General features: G+C 38.8%; 1 protein-coding gene across 1 annotated transcript in view; it reads left to right on the top strand.

The window, feature by feature from the left end:
- Positions 1-19761, top strand: part of CFAP47 (cilia and flagella associated protein 47) — a 484601-nt gene that overhangs the window by 14997 nt on the left and 449843 nt on the right. Inside the window, exons 4-8 of the mRNA XM_045790463.2 lie at positions 3050-3188; positions 5423-5651; positions 6105-6265; positions 7898-8025; positions 11362-11597. Of these exons, the coding sequence (XP_045646419.2) occupies positions 3050-3188; positions 5423-5651; positions 6105-6265; positions 7898-8025; positions 11362-11597 (893 nt within the window). The remainder of the gene's footprint in view (positions 1-3049; positions 3189-5422; positions 5652-6104; positions 6266-7897; positions 8026-11361; positions 11598-19761) is intronic.

The following is a 19761-nucleotide window of genomic DNA, read 5'->3' as shown; positions in this document are numbered from 1 at the left end:
AAAAATTCTTATTAAAAAAAAAAAAACATACAGGTTTTTGCAAAGGACCGGTCATCCCAGCCACAGCTGTGGGTAGCCTCACGTGCCCTGTGCTCTCCTAAATCTCGTTAGTGGACAAAACTAAGTGTTTATTTTACGTGACTTAATTAGCAACATTTGACACAGGTGGCCACTGGTGTTGTCTTAAAAAAAAAAAAAAAAAACCAAAAGTTTGGCTTCTATGACTCCTCAGTGGCTTATATAAAATATGGCTCAGGTTCTGGAGTGAGGTCTTCCAGGACCCAAATCCTTGTAACATTAACTGACTGGGAGGCCCCTGGCAAGGAATGTACACGTCGGGAGCATCTATTGTAGAAATAAACATAGTGCCTGCCTCCTCTAATTGTGATGATGGTTAATAAAATGCTTAGCACACTCTGATATATAGTAAGTGTTCAATAAATATTCACTATTGATGTTAGAATTATTCTTTTCTACTGCCTCACTTCTCTTCAATTCTCTTCTGTGGATTGCTGTCCCCTTTTTTGCGGTTCCCTAAATGTGAGCATTTGTTAGAATTTGCCACGGACCCACGTTTCCTCAGTCAACACACTCACCCTGGGCAATCACTTTCATCCCTGTCACTTCCCTGAGGTTTGTACCACCCTTTGCATTTCCTTCAGCTTTCTCAAACTTCACGTGTCTAAAACTAAGCTCCTCACCTTTTCCCCAAAACTTCTCCTTTTCTCTTTTTCACCACCATGTATTTGGGCAAATCAGAAACTTGGCAAAATCCTTGATCTCTTCCTTTTTTTCACCTCCTTACTCCCTTAGTCAATTATTAAATCCTATTTATTCAACTTCCTAATTATGTCAGTAATCCTCTTTTCTCTGGCCCATTGCTGCTTCTCTACAACAGGCCGTCATCTTCTTTTGCTTAGTAATTATACCAACTGAAATTATTTCTCTGAAGTCCCTTATCTCCTTCTAGTTCATTCTCCAAACATCAGCCAGTGTCATATCTAAAAAGAAATGAAAATTTGATGACAAAATGCCTTCTGTAACATCCTTCCTTCAATGACACCCTTCCCTTAGGATGATGTCCTTGCTTCTATTGTTAGTAATTTAAAAATAAAAGTCAAATATTTCATTATTACTAGTGGCAATAAAGTTATATAAGACACAGTAATGTTTGTGTAGCCAGAGTTTTAATATATTTAGAAGATTGAACGGTGTTCTTTTGGTTTTGGGGTTGTTCCTAAATAAACTTTTGAAATATTTGCTTAAATTCTTTTGTCAAATTATATTAAAATTATTACAGTAGAGGAACTATCTCACTCAGCCTTAACTAGAATCACATAATTTCCTTTTCTGGAGAACTGAGTCAGTAATACTTATTTATTTGAAATGGATATAACTTTACAGATTTTTGTTTTATGACAAAAAAACCTTAAATATCATGTATATTGCACTTCTCTAAAATGATTGGATGAACAAATTTTGTTACTGTGAGTTTGTTTGACTTTTCCATCAGATCATCTCTGTACTTAAACAAGTCTTACTGCCTTTTTATACTTTCAATACTTTTATTATGCTATTATTTTATTTTCCTTAGTGAAATGAGTAATTTTGGAAAATTTCATCGTATGTGATTTAAAATTGGTGAACTGGAATTTGCAAAGTTGTTTATGTTGGCAGCATGCTCGTTTGTGTCTATATTGCATAATGAGATTAGGGAAACTCATGACTGGCTATTTCCATTTGTTGGATGTATTTTGAGCACCACTTGGTGCTAGGCACTGTGTAGGTGCTGGGACCACAGAGATGAGGAAGACATAGTGTGGCATCTCAAGGATTGTATGCTCTAATACAGGCACTAAACATGAATCAACTATGAACCATTTCTGCTTTCAGAATAAGACATTTTTCTAGCCTTCTTCTCCTGTGCTGTTTGATTCTAGAAACCCATTCCTTTTGCCCTTTCCCTGTGTAAACCGCATTAATTCATTGATCAGGAAGTGATGGGGCTCCTGGCTGGCTCAGTTGGTAGAGCAGGTGACTCTTAATCTCGGGGTTGTGAGTTCCAGCCCACCATTGGATGTAGAGATTACTTAAATAAATAAATAAATATTAAAAAAGAGAGAGAGAGAGAGAGAGAAGTGGCAGTGGCTATGAGTGTGAGCCCTTTGGTCAGAAACATGCAAGTGAAAATCCCAGCCCTATTAGTTTCTAACTGTAGTGGTCAACTATTGCTACGTAACAAACCACCCCACAATCCTGTATCTTAAAAAGGCAATTATTTTTTAATTGTTCCTTTGTAGGCAGATTGGCTGGAACTTGACTGATCTAAGCTGGGCTCAGCTGGGTAGCTCTGCTTCAAGCTTAGGCAGTTGGGGATTTTCTGTTACTCACTGCAGGTCTGTGAGTGAGCAGGAGGCTCTGTTCCACATGTGCTCATTCTAAAGCACAGGCCAAAAGGACAGCAGCTACTGAAGCACTTAACATGGTAGAAGTGCAAGAGAACATCTGGGATTGGAGCTGGCATGTTGTCACTTCTACCCACACGCAATTGGCCAAAGCAAATCACATGGTTAGGCCCCAAGTCAAGGGATAAGAAAACATACTTCATCCCTGGTAGCGTCGTGGTAAGATGCAGAGAAGAGTGAAGGCTTTGGGTCAACTGTGTAATCTACCACAACAGTTGTGTGTCTTTGGACAAATCACTCAACCATTCTAAGCTTCTTTTCTTACGTATAAAATGGAGGTAATGATTGAACCCATATCATAGAATCCATCTGAGGATTACGTAGACTAACGTATACAAAGCTGTTAGCATACGTGTCTGAACACTGGAAGTTGCAAGCATATTTTAACTATCAGTGAGGCTTGAGTCCTAACAATCAGTTCACGTTAGTTGAGTGACCCCAGAGACTAAACTTATGATCAAAGCTGTGATTCTTGGTTCACAATAGACTATATACTCCGTAATGTGTGTCTATCCCCTATTAAGAGTGTGACTATAACACTTTTAAGGATCCAGATGTAAACCATCTGCTCTTGTTCTCCTTAGGTACATTTAAAGCAGAATACCAGGGCCAATTACCCATTGTCATTTTTCCAAGTAATGGTATTGTGGAGCCCAAGTCATTAGTGATTGTTAAAGTGGATTTCTGTGCTGACCAGCCCAGAATTGTAAATGAAGTGGCAAAGTAAGTGGATACTTGAGTTCTTAATTCTAATGTAGTACTTCATACTTTCCTGTTTTACTCTTCAGATATGCCTATTGTCTTGAATGTATATTAGCTTCTTTGTTCTTTCAGTCAGCATTCATTTGCTGAGTCTCTACTATTTGCCAAGCACTAGAGACAAAAATGGTAAGAACCAGAAAATGGCCTATGGGTACACATAACTGGAGCTTTTAGTTTGGATTTTGTGGGGCTGAGGGGGTGGATCAGGAAAGGGCTCCATTAAGGAGGTGATAGTGTACCCAAACACTTATTGGTGAGTAGGAAGTAGCCAAGCAAAGAGCAGTGGTGTGATTTGAGCTGTGTGTGTGTGTGTGTGTGTGTGTGTGTGTGTGTGTGTGTGTGTTTGTGCATAGGGGAGTGGGTGTTGGTGATGGGGGTGGGTTATTTCAGGCAGAGCAATTAGAAGACTTGAAATCCTGGAGGTAAATAGACAGTATTACACACTGAGATAGCTGAGGCAACCTAGAGGCAAAGAGATGGAGGTGCGGAGTCATGTGAGATGAGACCAGAAACTCAGAATGGTGCAGGGTTCAGTAAAGGACCTCATAGGACAGCTTTTTTTTAATGCTCTATGCCTCAGTCCATTAGTGGAATGTGCATTCACTATAATAGCTCACCCCCAGCATCAAAACAATGAGATAGATAATATCAGAATGCATCTCACATAGTAAGGGTGAATGTTTTGCAAAACTTGATTCGTGCATGTGTATGTGTGCACATGCGTGCTTGTGTATTTGTGTATGCATGTGTGTGCATATGTTTGCATGTGTGTGTGCTTCCAATGTAAATACATTTCTTACTGAAGGTCGCAGCCAAAAAAGTGTTTGAGAAACAGTTTGAGCCCTGATAGAAGCTTAGATTTTATTGTGAAGGCTGTGGAATCTCAGGAAGGTTTTAAGATAGGAGTGTCTTGATTAGTTTGCAATTTAGGAAGGTCGTGCTGGTAACAGTGGGCACAACAAAATCAGGGAGTACATACATGGAGGGGTATCCTGACTGGAAACTATAGGAGTAAAACAGAAAAGAAAATTTTGAAGGCTTCAGATAAGGTACAAATGGGGAGTACGAAGAGAAGTGTGCCGTTTGGAGAAATGTTATGGAAGCAGATGTAACTAGATGTAGTGACTGGTTATAGAAAGGGAAGGTAAGAGGAAGGACAGATCTGTGGGAGAGGATCTTGAGTTCAGTTTTAAACTATTGGAATTGATTTGCTTTGCAGAATCCTGTGGAGCCTATTAGGTTTCCTTATCTTGAGTCCCAGAAAAAAATTTGGTCTAGGTATATTGGCTTGAGGGTTGTCAGTGGATAAGTTGCAGATGAAGCATGAAGTGTTGAAAATAACTTTGACAAGGAGGGCAGAGTATAAAAGAGTAGGAGCGAGACACCATTATTCATGGAGTTTATAGAATATCCAAGCTACAGAAGAATGAGAAGGTAAAGTCTGAATAAGTCAGAAGGAAACCAGCAAAGTTTGGTGTCAAGGAAGCTAAGGGAGGAGAGATGTATGTAGATGGTATCAGCTATGCCCACTGTGACAGAGATGAAGATAAGGACTTAGGTGATGGTTGTGGAGTGGTCAGTTATTTGTGGTATTTGATGGGGTGAGAGTCAAACGGATTGCATTGATGTCACAGAGGGATAAATGTGCCTATGTGAGCAGTTTCAAAAGGGAATTGAAAGTAGTCTAGGAAGTGAAGCTTTATGGGGGGATCTTCATTTCATCAACCAAGTGGGATTGTGCTGAGATACTTCATAGGGAATTGGGTTATTAGGATGGGGATGGAGTTGGCTATTGGACTTGGGGGAGTGGAATGAGTTAGAAAAGAATCTCAGAATTCTAGAACTACAGATGACCATCTAAATCATACCATTTAATTCTAGTGTTTATGAAATAATTGGTGATACGGACCTAGCAATATGTTCTTTTTGGAGTCGATCCGTGTGATTGTTTTCCAACTTTGTTTTTCTTGGGGACAATGAATTAGGTTGTATATATGCCATTCTACTCTGCAGATTCAGATAGTCAGAAGGACAGGACATTCTCTGGCATTTATGAGAAAGGAACTGCTCTTAGGCCTTTGAATTTTAATTATAATGTGATTTTATAAAATTCCTGTTTATTCAAATATTTAGGAGAAAAATTAAATATATAGAATTCTAATTAAAATATATATGTATAATTCATTATCTTGTAGAGTGAGTTTGGAAGGTCATCCAGATATACTCTTGAGTGTCAAAGCTCATGTGGTTGAGCAGATTATTGAATTGTTAAACATGAGTGATGACAAAAAGTTGGAATGCATACACTTTGGTTCAGTTTTCTTCGGAACTTCAAAAATTGAACATGCACTTCTGTACAATAATAGCCCAGAACCCATAAATTGGGTGGCCATAATGCAAAATGATTCAGTTGGAGAAGAACTGGTAAGTAAATAGTGCAACAGGGGAAAATTGGGTATTATGTTTTGAAACAGATTGTTTTGAATTTACTAATAACCAAAAAAGCTGTTAAATTATTCTAAGTATGTTTTAACATGCAGATAGATACGATTCCCTTTCATGTGTCTTCAAGGATAACCTCAAAAAATTCTGTAAATTAAACTAACACTGATAGTGATATATATCTGAAGTAAACCAGACAAGTACTTCTTATAGATTAGTAGCTAGTTGTGGGGATTTCTGCTCTCATCAATTTTTCAACGGTTCCTTTAATTTTATGATGTGCCTTGGTCAAATTTATGTATGTTTCTTTAAAGACATTCATATTTTCAGTGTTCTAGACTAAAATTTCAACAATTATGATATGATCTCCTCTTAAAACATTTTATTTTATTTGCATTCTGCCTTAATCTTTTTATTTCTGATTTTATATTATAGGGCACAAATATTCGACAAAGAACAGATATTGCTTTAAATAATCTCACCTACTTAAGCAAAATAAAGAACATGGATGTTACCACTTTCATCTCCTGTGTTCCTAATGAAGGGAGGTTACTACCCTATCAAAAGATTGTAATTGCATTTTGTTTCAGCCCAAAGTAAGCAAAAATTCAATTATGGTGTTTTTTATTAATTGAAAGTATATCAATCATACATTCATCAAATTGACTTTAACAGTAAAACTTGTCAGAAGGCACCAACCAGATTTTTCTTATTACGGCTCTAAATATTTCTAACATGGTTTATATTATTTTGAATATTTAAAAATTTTGTTCTAAATATTTCACGTTCGATTATGAATCTCTTCAGACCTTGTAGAAGAAGTTTTGTGTGGTTTTGCATTGTGGTCCCAGACGAATCTGTGCAACAGGACCTTGTTGTCCCTGCAGAAAGAGGTGATAGCCGGTGGCATGCAGGATGTGTGGGTGCCTCCAAAGAGGACACAGGGCTTTTGCCACAGCCTGATGCTTGCTAAGGAGCATGAAGAGTAAGCCTATAGCAGCTGCTGGGGTCCAGCACGCTTGCTTGCTGAAATTCGTACAGACTTTTAGGACTTTTGCCAGTATATATTTTTCGTAATTCTCTATACTTGGTTTAGTTATTTAGTTTGAAAATCTATTTGTAAATGCTGTTTAAAATACATAGTGGCAATTTCCGCTATACTTGTGGGGTGGCCATGTGCCATAATAATCGATCCAACTGTATGTTTACCTTTGTGAGGAGGCAGTGTTCAATGTACTTCTCTCTGTGGCAACAGGGTCGCTTGATGATGATACTGATTGGTGGGAACTGAATTGTATTTTAATTTAAAGAGGGTAATAAACCAAGTAATTGTTCTATTTGTACAATCTGTAATTGCCTCGTGAATCATATTTTCCTGCAGGAAATTTCTTTGGCCAGTGGACGAGATTCTGTTTAACACACAAATCTTAGAAATTCTAAATATTCTTTTTCATGGAAGCACGTTAGCTTGATTTGAGAGTCTAGCATAAACTCATAGGTAGGAGTATTATTGGAAGTCTTGGTTAAATATGTTTTTCATATGCTACTTGCATTCCTGTGTAATATTTCTCGTCAGCCTTTTTTTGTGTATATTTGAGTATCCACTGCTAAAAACCTGACCTCTAAGGAAGGAAGTAAAGACAGTCAGTGCACAGGTCTAGAGGTAACCTGTCTCTGACTTTGGTCCTTCTTCCCTTTTCCCGTCTTTCCTTTTTTCCTTTTCTCCTTTGACAAGATTTGGCTGTTAGCAAATCTTGTTCTCCAAATTGCTTGTTCTCCTCTAAGAATATGGAGAATGTGGCTAGCAATGTGTGCTTAGTCCGCAGGAGGAGACAGATACAGAACAGAGCTTTGCAGTTACACCCAGAGGTAAGAAGGACTATTGTAGAGAATTGAACAGAGCCCTTAACTAGCAATGAACTTGGTCTGGAAAGAAAGTCCTTTACATAGAAAATGACATTGGAGCTTGACCTTGACAATTTAGTATTTTTGAATTACTTTTTCTTACTGATGTTGTCATGAACCCATTTTCTGAATCTTTACGTTTTGTGGCCTTTTGGCAAGTCTCTTGTATCTGGGCAGTAATTTTGGAAAATGGATCAAAATTATATTTTTATTCCTGAACTTTCATCTGTTTGCATAGATTTAAGGATTGGGTTGGTTCCTATTGAGAGGCAATAGAGTGTATCATCTTTACTTTCAAAATAATTAATTGTAATTTTTTACAGGCTAATGATTGATGGTAAAAAGAATAATGATCCTTCACACAGGCAGGACTATGCTCTCTTTTTGAGATTTGAGTCTGTGGGAAGTAAAGATGGATTTTTGAGGGATGATAACAGTAAAACCATCAAAAGTAAGTGCAAAATGAACATAAGCATCAAATGTATAGCAGTTTATTTAAAAGTTTGGATATCATATTTGTAGAGACAATTTAATAAAAGTGTGTAATTATTGAATAGAACAAAAATGCAAACATTCAAGAGACCTTAGAATGTCTTTTGTGGCATGTTAAGAAGTCAACCTCAATCATTTACATAATAATTTTCCAAGTTAGAATTTAGATGATTTCATTATTTTTAAATGCCATTAGATAAACATGATGATCTAGAGTTAAGGAATGAAGAAAGAAAATAAAACCAACTTGGCTTCTTTTTGCATTTAAGCCTATGTTTTCTCTTAGAGATTAACATGGGGACAAATGACCCATTCCATCTCTACCGGACCTTCAGCTCGTAGAGTCTACATTCAATAACAGCCAAAGGACCAGGCCTAGAATTGGAGCTCTAGTAAATAGGGTACAGTATCCTGTTATGGGGTACTGGTAAGTGCATATGCCTTGCAGGCCATGTGTCAAGACACACTGCACTTTTTAATATTCTCAGGTAGTATTAGATGGGCTGTAGTGAGGAAAATGGAAAAAGACTTGGAGTTCAGCTTAGCCAGACCGATCATAGCGAAAATAAAGATAGAGACAGGTGAGGGATTGGATCTAGGAAGATGAGCCATGGCAAGTCAAGAGTCGAGAAGATTTGTGTGTCAGGATGAGTGATATCGTCAAGCAGGCTTACACCGTTTTCCTAGGAGAGAAATTCAGTGTTCTGCTACTATTCGTGTCATGATTTGTGATTTGAGCTCTGTCTGCCTATGATAGACAGAAGATTTATTTGAGTCTTGTAAGTTAATCTGGTTTTGAATGGCTACAGATGGAGATGGTAGGTTTGCCTTAAGGGTAATTTAGAGTCTAGGGTCGGCTGGTAAGAGCCTCAGTGAAGAAATACACAATCTTCTTTTGGGTTCTAGTTACAGAGCTCTCTGAGTAAAACTGTTTATTCACCCAATTAGAGCCTATAGTTTATAGTTCCTACCTTCTCTCTAGTGTCTCCAAAACTTCACGTTTATGTTATTGCCCAGCTTATATTCCCCCTCCATTATTTTAATCACCTTTTCCCATGTCCACTTAAGTTTCTTGGCCCATATCCCATAGTGACTGAGTGGCAAACCTCTAATCTGATTAAATTCAACTTTTAGCCTACCCTTGGTCTGCACCTGGGAAGCAAATTGTCCTGGGGCAAAGCACAAAACCATGCTGTGCTGTTTCACTTTATAATCAATAATCACTAACCCCAAGTGGGTCCTTTAAGATGGTTGATATTCCTGCTGCATTCCTCCTTTCCTTCATTTTCTCACAATATGAAACCAGTATCACACACCTTCCCTTCTCACCTCAAACCTCCAAGACTTCCTCCTTCGTCTTTACTCTGAACTTGTAAATACATTAAGTGACCTAGCAGACGTTTCCATTTGGATATCTATTCGGTATCTCAAACTTACCATGTCCAGAAAAACCCTCCTGGTTTCCCTATAACCTGTCCCTTCTATAGTCTTTGCTATCTCAAGAAATGGCAGTTCTATCCCTTCCGTTGCTCAGGCTCAAGACCTTAACATCACCATTTATCATGTGTTCAAGTTCCTATTTTATATCCAGTCCATCAGCAAATTTTGTTAGGTCTCCCCTTAAAACTATATGTTAAATCTGACCATTTCTCACCCTTCTACCACTCTTACTTAGCCATATTTGGTTCCTTAGGGTTTTTGGAATGTGCCAAGGAAATTCCTACCTTAGAGTCTTTGTACTTGCTCTTCTGTCTGTCCGGAATGCACTTTTCCTGGATTTTCACATGATTTTCTTCCTGAGTTCCTTTATATTTTTGCTCAAATGTCTCCCTATCAAGAGAGGCTTTTTGGACTTGCCCATATAAAAGAGCATCCCCAAGACATTGTGTTCTGTCTTACCCTTGTAGGAGAGGAAAAATAATTTTCCCTCTACCTCTCTAGGATCTTGGTTGAGACCTCCCTTAATAAAAGACAGATTAGGAGAGGGCGGGGCTCCTGGGTGGCTCAGTCAGTTAAGTGTCTGCCTTCGGCTCAGGTCATGATCCTGAGGTCCTGGGATTGAGCCCCCTGTTGGGCTCCCTGCTTGGTGGGGAGGCTACTTCTTCCTCTCCCCCCTCTCGTTTTTGTGCGCTCTCTCTCTCTCATGAATGAATAAAATCTTTATTTTAAAAAATTTTTAAATAATATTTTTAAAGATTTTATCTTTTTATTAGACAGAGAGATAGAGAGAGCACAAGTAGGCAGAGCAGCGGAGGGAAAGGGAGAAGCAGGCTCCCCGCTGAGCAGAGAGCCTGATGTGGGGCTCCATCCCAGAATCCTGGGATCATGACCTGAGCCGAAGGCAGACGCTTAACTGACTGAGCCACCCAGGCGTCCCTGAATAAAATCTCCAAAAAGAAGAAAAAAAAAAAAAAGATTAAGAGGGAAAAAAAGCAAACAAAAGTTTAATAACATATATGCCTCTTCTGTACGTGGGAGAGACCCAGGAAAGCTGAGTAACTCCCCCAAAATGGCCCAAGCCATCACTTTAAATACCATTTCCAGCTAAAGAGAAAAGATGTTGGGGTGTGGCAGCCAGTTATGGGAGGTTTTCAGGTCACAGTAAGGGAGAGTATGGTTGTTACACAGATTTAAGTGTCTGCCTTCTCTGATGAGAGTTTCTTCCCAGGAGTTTTCAGAGCTTTTCCTGTGTCTGCTGTTACATAACAATAGTCAGTTTAAAATAATCCTTATGCCAGGGGTGCCTGGGTGTCTCAATCCCTGAAGTGTCTGCCTTCCACTCAGGTCATGATCCCAGGGTCCTGGGATCGAGTCCCACTCAGGCTTTTTGCTTAGCGTGGAGCCTGCTTCTCCCTCTGCCTGCCACTCCCCCTGCTTGTGCTCGCTCTCTCTCTCTCTGACAAATAAATAAAATCTTTAAAAAAAAATAATCCTTATGCCAAAGAGGCATATTTTTGGGTGACAAATTGTGCTCCCCTTCACCCTACATTACTTTTGCCCATGGCACTTACCCTGTCTGAAATGCTATATATTTCCTTATTTTATTGTCAGTGTCACCTCTCTAGAATGTAAAGTCCAGGAGAGCTTGAACGGTGTCTGTTTTATTCACTGCTTTATTCCCACAGCCTAGAAGAGTACTTGGCATAGAGAAGGCACTTAATAATTTTGCTGAATGAAAGATTGAATGAGCTACCCATGTCTCATGAGGTCTTTCAGATGGCAGTATTTGGATGGAGCAAATATATTCTGGATTCCTAACACTTTTTATGTTAAAAAGCTATTACTGCTTTTACAGGTGATCGATTTCAGAAAGTGGAATTAGCACTGACAGGCACAGGACTTCCTGTCTTACTACAGTTTGAACCAGGAAAGGTCCTTAATTTTGCACCTTGTTTCAAGGGTGAACGTTCAGAGCTTCTGTGTATTATGCAGAATCGATCCAACTCGCTTCCTGTGATGTACCGTTTTCAAAAAACTGCACATTTTAAAATTGATCCTGAAAAGGGCAAGATTGATGAAGGATGTATCCAGGTAAGATAATTATTCAATGCTTTCACATGCTTCAAATATTTTAAGATTCACTAAAATGACATGCAGAGGATTAAAAACTTCATTTTGTTCCACCAGTATTATAAATTGTATCTCTTCTGTGGCCTAGTTAAGAATACTTTAGTGTTGGCACTTATACAGTATCCATAATTATTTGTTAAGTGCGTTTCATGTGCCAGGAAAAGCATTTGACACTAGGGAATGTGAAGAAGGACAAAACATAGTTATTGCTTCTAAGAATTTTTTTTTGGGGGGGCTCAAAGAATATTTATTTATCATGGCCCCAGCAGGCAGACCCCTAAATTTAAATATTAAGCATGGAGCCTTAGCCCTCCCTGCCTTGGGTGGGTGCAGGAACAGGTCCCGAAGCCTTTTTCTAGGACAGTGGAACCCAGCAACCAGAGGGGGTATGCCCCTGAGCCAGTAGCTGCTGATAGCTGCAAACTGTGAAAAGGAGGTAGGAGCCAGGCACTTGTCCCAGTCTCAGAGATGCTGACGGGAGGGCAGGATGCTTTGGGACTCACCCCCAGACTGAAGGTTGGCCAAGCTGGGATGCACACGTGGGATGAGTGGAAGTCCAGTGCCTCACCGGCAGAGGCTGTAGCCCCATACTGAGTTAACCCAAGACAGAAGGGAAGGGGTTGGCAGTTTGGCCTCTGAGGGGTCCAGGCCTTGCCCTCCTGTGAGGTGAGCTGGTATAGGGGAAACTAGCCACGATAGTCTTAACTACTTGCTGAGGGGTGAGTTTCTCAGCCTTTTACATAAGTGCATGCCCCTTGCCCCTCAACTCTTCAGCCACTGGTCACAGGCATTATGTGTCGCGGGCACAGTGAGGTGTGGCGGGTGTGGGGGTAGGCTCGCATCAGAACCCTTGTAGTCATCAGGCCAACATCGGGTGGGTTTGGAGGTGTCTTGAGTGTAGGGAGGAAACCAGGTCCTAGCACAGGTGCTGGTGGTCCTGGAGTGACTCGAACAGGCCCACAGCTGGGAGAGCAGGGACATATGCCGCCACCGCAGCCCCACCATTCCCTTGCGCAGTCTCTAGGGTGGGTTCCAAGTGCGCGGTGCTCGTGGCGTAGCGGGGTGGGGCTGGGAGGCGGTGGCACCGCTCAGCTCCTTACGGCTGCGCCTGCGCCTGCGCCTGCGCCCGCGCCCGCTGCAGACTCACTTCCGCTCGCTCCTGGAGCCCGGCTGACTGCGTGCTGACTGCAGCAGCCGTGTGGTAGTGGTGGCAGCCCGGCTGGGACACAGACGGAGTCGCCCCCTACCTTGGCCTAGGGCAACCAGTGCCTGGTCCGCTGGTGCAGACAGCGATGCCTCCACCTTTTCTCCAACGCTCCGCCCAGTAAGAATTTTTTTTTATGTACTAAGGAAGTGTGATACCCGCAGTTACGGTTTAAGAAGAATGCAAAATGTGTTTAAAGAGGTCTGTAAGAATGTGATATAGAAACTCAGACGACCGTTGTTTTAGTTCCAGCCAGGTAGCAAGGTCTTCCTATGATAGTGACATGAGCCTGACCCTGAAGGTTGAGCAGAATTTTCAAATTTGAAACTGGTGATACTGAACTGGCCTAGGGCTCGAACTGCTGGTGTGGAGCAGACAAGTGGAAGTCTGAGGAATGCCTGTTGAGTCCAGGCCAGCTTCTGTCTTACTGCTCAGATAACTCTTGCCATTATCCTCTAAACCAGGGTTGGCTGACTTTGCTCCACAGGCCAAATCTGGCCTACTGCCTGTTTTTTTTAAAGTGAACCACTGTTGGAACATAGCTGCTCTTATTGTCTGTTGTCTGTGGCTGCTTTCATGCTACAAAGGCAAAGTTAAGTAGGTGTAAGAGAGCCGTGTGACTTTAAAAATAAGATAGTTAAATGGACACCTGTGTGACTTTAAAAATAAGATAGTTAAATGGCTGAGTCGGTTAAGTGTCTGCCTTTGGCGCAGGTCATGATCCCGAGCTCTCAGGATTCAGCCCGACCTTGGGCTCCCCACTCAGTTTCTCCCTCTGACCCTCCCCCATCTCGTGCGCGCTCTCTCTCTCTCTCTCTCTCTCAAATAAATAAATAAAATCTTAAAAAAAAATAAGATAGTTATTTTACCAGCCAAACTAGGTTTACTTGGGAATAGCAGATCACTGTAATTCAGGACAAACAAGCTATGGCAAAAACCATAGGGTACTCCAACAACCAAAGAGAGGAACGTTATTTTATGGAGGAGGAGGAAGTTGGGAGTGGTTATTTTGAACGAGAGTCCATTGAAGAAAAGCGGGAGTCAGAGTGATGATGATTTTTTGTTGGCTGAGTTGCTGGGGTAGTCGATTTCTTATAGAAGATACAATGTACATCTTTTCCGGTTGAGACCTGTAACTGATGATTCTTTCCAATCCACGTTTCTTCCAGTAATTGAAGTTTAGTGTCAGGGTGTGAGAGCTCCTCCTCTGACCTCCCTATTCCATTTTAGTGAGGTTTCCCTTTGTTAATTTTTACAGTTACATGGCCCATAAAGCCTAAAATATTTACTGTCTGGCCATTTGCAGAAAAAGTTTGGAGCCTTGTTCTAAACAGTAGCAAGCATGAATGCTTTCAGTTTCACCTCAGGTTCTTATGTTACCATCTTTTCTCCGCTGCATTGTGATATGGCTCATAAAGTTATTGATGGAAGCTTTCTCCCAGTTGCAATCAGGAACTATTGTACACATGTTTAAATGCATGCAGCTCATATTTATAACTCTTCCTGCTTCATTAGAATGACTCACTTCCGTCCCCCCAAATTTGCATAGATTTAATCAGTCTTTATAGAATAACAACTGATGTTAACGACATTATGCAAAACGTTTGCTTTTTAACCACTTCCTAGACTTTTAGGTCAATCCTCTTAAATCTACCAACTCAGTTTATTTTCTCCAGTGACCTGCACCTCTTTCAAAACGTGTCTGATAGCTAAGTTCCAAATGTCATTTTTTTTTTTAAGATTTTATTTATTTATGTGACAGAGAGACAGGCAGCGAGAGAGGGAACATAAGCAGGGGGAGTGGGAGAAGAAGAAGCAAGCTCCCAGCGGAGGAGCCCGATGCGGAACTCGATCCCAGAACGTCAGGATCACGCCCCGAGCCAAGGCAGACACTTAACGACTGAGCCACCCAGGCGTCCCAAGATTATTCTTTTTAATACTAGCTTATTGAACTAGAATTCACATATGATAAAATTCACACATTTAAAGGGTGTAATTCAGTGGTATTTAGTATATTCAGAGTTGTGCAACCATTAGCACTAATTCTACAACATTCTCATCACCCTAGGAAGAAGCTCTATGTCCATTAGCAGTCAGGGTTCCCTGGTCTTATTCCTCAGCCTGTGGCAGCCACTAATCTGTTTTCTATGTCTATAAATTTCCCTGTTCCTGACATTGCATATAAATATAATCATAAAATATGAAGACTTTGTGTTTGGTTTCTTTGATTCAGCATTATATTTTCAAGTTGCATCAGTGTTCAAGTGTGTGTCACTACCTCATTTCTTTTTATGGCCATATTGTGTTCCATTGTGTGGATAGCCTACCTTTTGTTTATCCATTCATCAGTTGATGGGCATTTCAGTTGTTTCCATCTTTGGCTATTATGAATAACGCTGCTATAATTATATTGTTATAACATTGTTATGATGTCCTTTTTGTGGTGAGGACACTTAAGATCTACCGTTTTAGCAAATTTTTTCAAGTGTATGATGTAGTATTGTTAACTATAGTCACCATCTTCAGAATGTACTCATTTTGCAGAACTGAAACTTTGTGCCGTTTGACCAACATCTTCCTCTTTCCCCATCCCTCCCACCCCTGGCAACCACCTTCTCTCCTTTTTTTGTTTAACTGTTTTGGATTCCACATGTAAGTGAGATCATGCAGTATTTGTCTTTCTGTGTCTGGCTTATTTCACTTAATATAATGTTCTCTGAGCTAATCCATGTTGTCACAGATGTCAGGATTTCCTTCTTTCTTAAGGCTGAGTAAAATTCCACTGTTCTTCTGCAGGTGGATATCCAGTTTTTCCAGCACCATTTATTAAAGAGACTGTCATTTTTCTACTGTATGTTCTTGACATTCTTGTTGCAGTCTAGTTGATTGTAAATGCACAGATTTATTTGTGGGCTCTCTATTCTGTTCATATGTTTATATGTCTTTTTTATGCCAATACCTTACTGTTTTGGTAACTATAACTTTGTAATATAGTATAAAATCGGGACGTGTGATGCCTCCAGCTTTGTTCTTTTTGCTCAAAATTGCATTGGCTCTTCAGAATCTTTTGTGTTTACATTAGAAACAAAAAGAATAAAATACTTAGGAATAAACTTAACCAAAGAGGTGAAAGACTTATACACTGAAAATTATGAAACATCGATGAAGGGAATTAAAGAAGGAACAGTTGAAGAGAAAACCATCCTGTGTTCATGGTTTGGGAGAATTAATATTTTTAAATGTCTATACTACCCAACGTGATCTACAAGTTTATTACAATCCTTATCAAAATCTCAGTGGTATTCTTTACAGAAATAGAAAAAAATCTAGAAGTTCCTATGGAGGGGTTTTCAGTACTCTTCAGTATACACTGAAGAATGGAATTGTTGAATCATATGATAACTCTATTTAACTTTTTGAGGAAACTGTCATACTGTTTTCCAAAGAGATTGCACCATTTCATAACTCTTACCAGCAATGAATATGTGTTTTAATGTTCTAATACCTCCACACCTTTGTCCATATTTGTTAATGTCCTTCTTTTTGATTTTATCTATCCCGGTGGGTGCAAAGTGGCTTCTCACTGCAGTTTTCATTTACATTTCCCCAGTGACTGTTGATGATGAATGTCTTTTCATTTACTTATTGTGCATTGGTATATCTTCTTTAGAGAAATGTTTATTCATGTCTGATAGGCAGAATAATGGCCACCTAAAAATGCCCTTATCCTAATCTCTGGAATTTGTGAATATGTGATGTTATGGTAATGGAGAATTTAGGGTTTAATTGGAAGTAATGTTGATAATCATTTGACCTTAGAATGAGAAGATTAGCCTGGATTATCTCTGTGGGCCCAATATAATCACAGGGGTACTTAAATGTGAAAATAAGGGGCAGAAAAAGTGTCAGTATCAGAGTGATGTGATGTGAAAAATATTTGCATATCCTTTGCTGGCTTTGACAATGGAAGGGGAGGGTGATGAGCCAAGGAATGTGACGGCCTCTAGAATGTAGGAAAAGATAAGGAAATAAATTCTCCACTACACTCCAGAAATGAATGTTGTCCTGCTGAAATCTTGGTTTTGGTCCATTGAGATTGGAGTCATACTTTTGACCTACAGAAGTAGAAGGTAAGAACTGAGCTGTTGTAGCCCACAAGTTGTTTGTAATTTGTTATTGTAACAATAGGAAACTAATACAATATTCTTTACTCATTTTTAATTGGGATATTTATCCTCTTGTTGTTGAATTGCAAAAGTTCTTTATGTATTCTAGGTACAAGTCTTTTATCAGATATGTGAACTGCAAATATTTTTTCCCCATCTGTGGGTTCTTTTCTCATTTTCTTTTTTGTCCTTTGAAGTACAAAAGTTTTAAAGTTTGATTAAGTCCAGTGTATCTTTTTTCCCCCTTTTGTCACTTGTGCTTTTGGTATCATATCTTAGTAGTTATACAATATCCAAGGTCATTAAGATTTGTTCCTGTGTTTTCCTCTAAGAAACTTTGCTTACACATTTAAAATATATTGTCCATTTTGAGTTTCATATAGTGTTATTTAGAGGTCCAGATTCATTCTTTTACATGTCCAGTTATCTCGGAATCTTGGTTTACTTAATGAAAAACCACTTGACTGTAAATGTAAGAGTTTATAGACTCAATTCTATTTTATTTAGGTTTATCCTTATGCCAATATCACAGTGTACTGATTAGTGTTGTAGTAATTTTTGAAATTGGGAAATGTGAATCCTTCAGGTTTGATCTTTTTAAGGAAATTTTTAACCAATTTGAGACCTTTGAAAATTCATATGAATTTTAGAAATAGCTTACTAATTTCTATAAAAACAAGAACAAGAACAAAACACCCCAGCAGCTGGGATTTTGATAGGAATTATGTTGAATATGTAAATCTATTTGAGAGTATTGCGATCTTAATAATATTAAATCTTGCAATTTATGAAAATTGGATAGCTTTCCATTTATTTATGTCCTTTTAAATTCCTTTCAGTGGTGATTAGTAGTTTGCAGTATACAGCTCTTGCCATTCTTTTAAAAATGTATTCCTAATATTCTCTTCTTTTTGATGCTATGTAAATGAAATTGTATTCTTTAATTTTTGTATGGTTTACTGCTAGTATATAGAAATGCAATTGATTTTTGTATATCGAACTTGTATCCTGTAACCTTAAAATCATTTATTAGTTGTGATCATTTTCAGTGGGTTCTTTGGGATATAAGATTAATGTTATCTGTGAATAGAGACCATTTTCTACCTTCCTTTCCAATCTGGATGAATTTTATTTCTTTTTTCTTATATCATTGCCTTGGCTAGAACCTCTACTATGGTATTAAATAAAAGTGACAAGAGAGGATATTTTTCTTCTTCCTAATCTAAGGGGAAAGCACTTAGTCTTTCACCATTAAGTATGATGTTGTTTGTGGGTGTTTCATAGATTGTGTTTACAAACTTGGGAAGTTTTCTTCTACTCCAAGTGTTTTAGGTGTTTTTACTGTGAAAATGTGTTGTATTTTCTCAAGTACTTTTTCTGTGTCTATTACAGTTATAATGTTTTTTTTGCCCTTTATTGAGATGGTGTATTACATTGACTGATATTCTGATGTTAAACCTGGGATAATTCCATGTTGTACATAGTGAAAATCCTTTGTACATATTGCTGGATTCAGTTTGATAGTATTTGGTTGAGGAATTTTGCATATATATTCATTAGGGACATTGGCCCATAGTTTTCTTTTCTTAAATGTCTTTGGGTTTGATGTTGGAGTAAAACTGGTGCTAATTCTTCTTTAAATGTTTGATAAAAAAATGTTTGATAAGATTCATCATCAAAGCCGTCTGGTTCTGGACTTTTTATTATCAGAGGTTTTTTGATTTCTAATTAATATCTTATTATCCCAGGGCTATTCAGATTTTTTATTTCTTCTAGAATCAATTTTAGAAGTTTGCAACTGTCTAAGAATTTGTCCATATCATCTAGGTTATCTAATTTATTGGCATACACTTGTTCATCATATTACCTCATACTTTGTTTTGTGTGTGTATGTCAATTTTGGTTTTCCGTTTACGGAAATCAACTACTTTGTTCACAAGCATTTTATTTTATTTAAATAGTTTTTTTCTTTATTAAGTTTTTAATTTAATTCCAGTATAGTTAACATTCAGTGTTCTATTAGTTTCGGGTGTACAATACAGTGATTTAACACTTCTATACATTACTTAGTGCTCATCGTGATAAGTGTACTCCTTACTCCCCATCACCTGTTTCACGCACCCGCCCCCCACAACCATCAGTTTGTTCTCTTTAGTTAAGAGTCTGTATCTTCATTTGTCTCTCTCTCTTTTGTTCTTTGCTCATTTGTTGTGTTTCTTAAATTCCACATATGAGTGAAATCATGTGGTATTTGTCTTTCTCTGACTGACTTATTTTCCTGAGCATTATACTCTCTAGCTCCATCTGTGTAGTTGCGAATAGTAAGATTTCATTCTTTTTAATGTCTCAGTAATATTCCATTGTCTACATGTATGGCATCTTTATCCATTTACGTATTGATAGACACTTGGGTTACTTCCATAATTTGGCTATAATAAATAGTGCTGCAATAAACACAGAAGTGTATATATCCTTTTGAATTAGTGTTTTTGTATTCTTTGGGTAAATATCCAGTAGTGCAATTGCTTGATCACAGGGTAGTTCTATTTTTAATTTTCTTTAAAAGAAGATTTTATTTTTAGTTTATTTGACAGATTGAGAGACACACAAGCAGGGGGAGTGGTGGGCAGAGGAAGAGAGAGACGTGGGCTCTCAGCTGAACAAGGAGCTGGACATGGTGCTCGATCCCAGGACCCTGGGATCATGACCTGAGCTAAAGGCAGACACTTATCTGACTGAGCCACCCAGGCACCCT

The sequence above is a fragment of the Ursus americanus genome, chromosome X (genome assembly GCF_024610735.1).
Source record: "Ursus americanus isolate L20-20 chromosome X, mUrsAme1.1.p, whole genome shotgun sequence".
In the NCBI taxonomy this organism is placed as follows: Eukaryota; Metazoa; Chordata; class Mammalia; order Carnivora; family Ursidae; genus Ursus; species Ursus americanus.
Note: the sequence above shows the minus strand (reverse complement) of the source record. Positions and strands in the feature narration are given on the sequence as shown.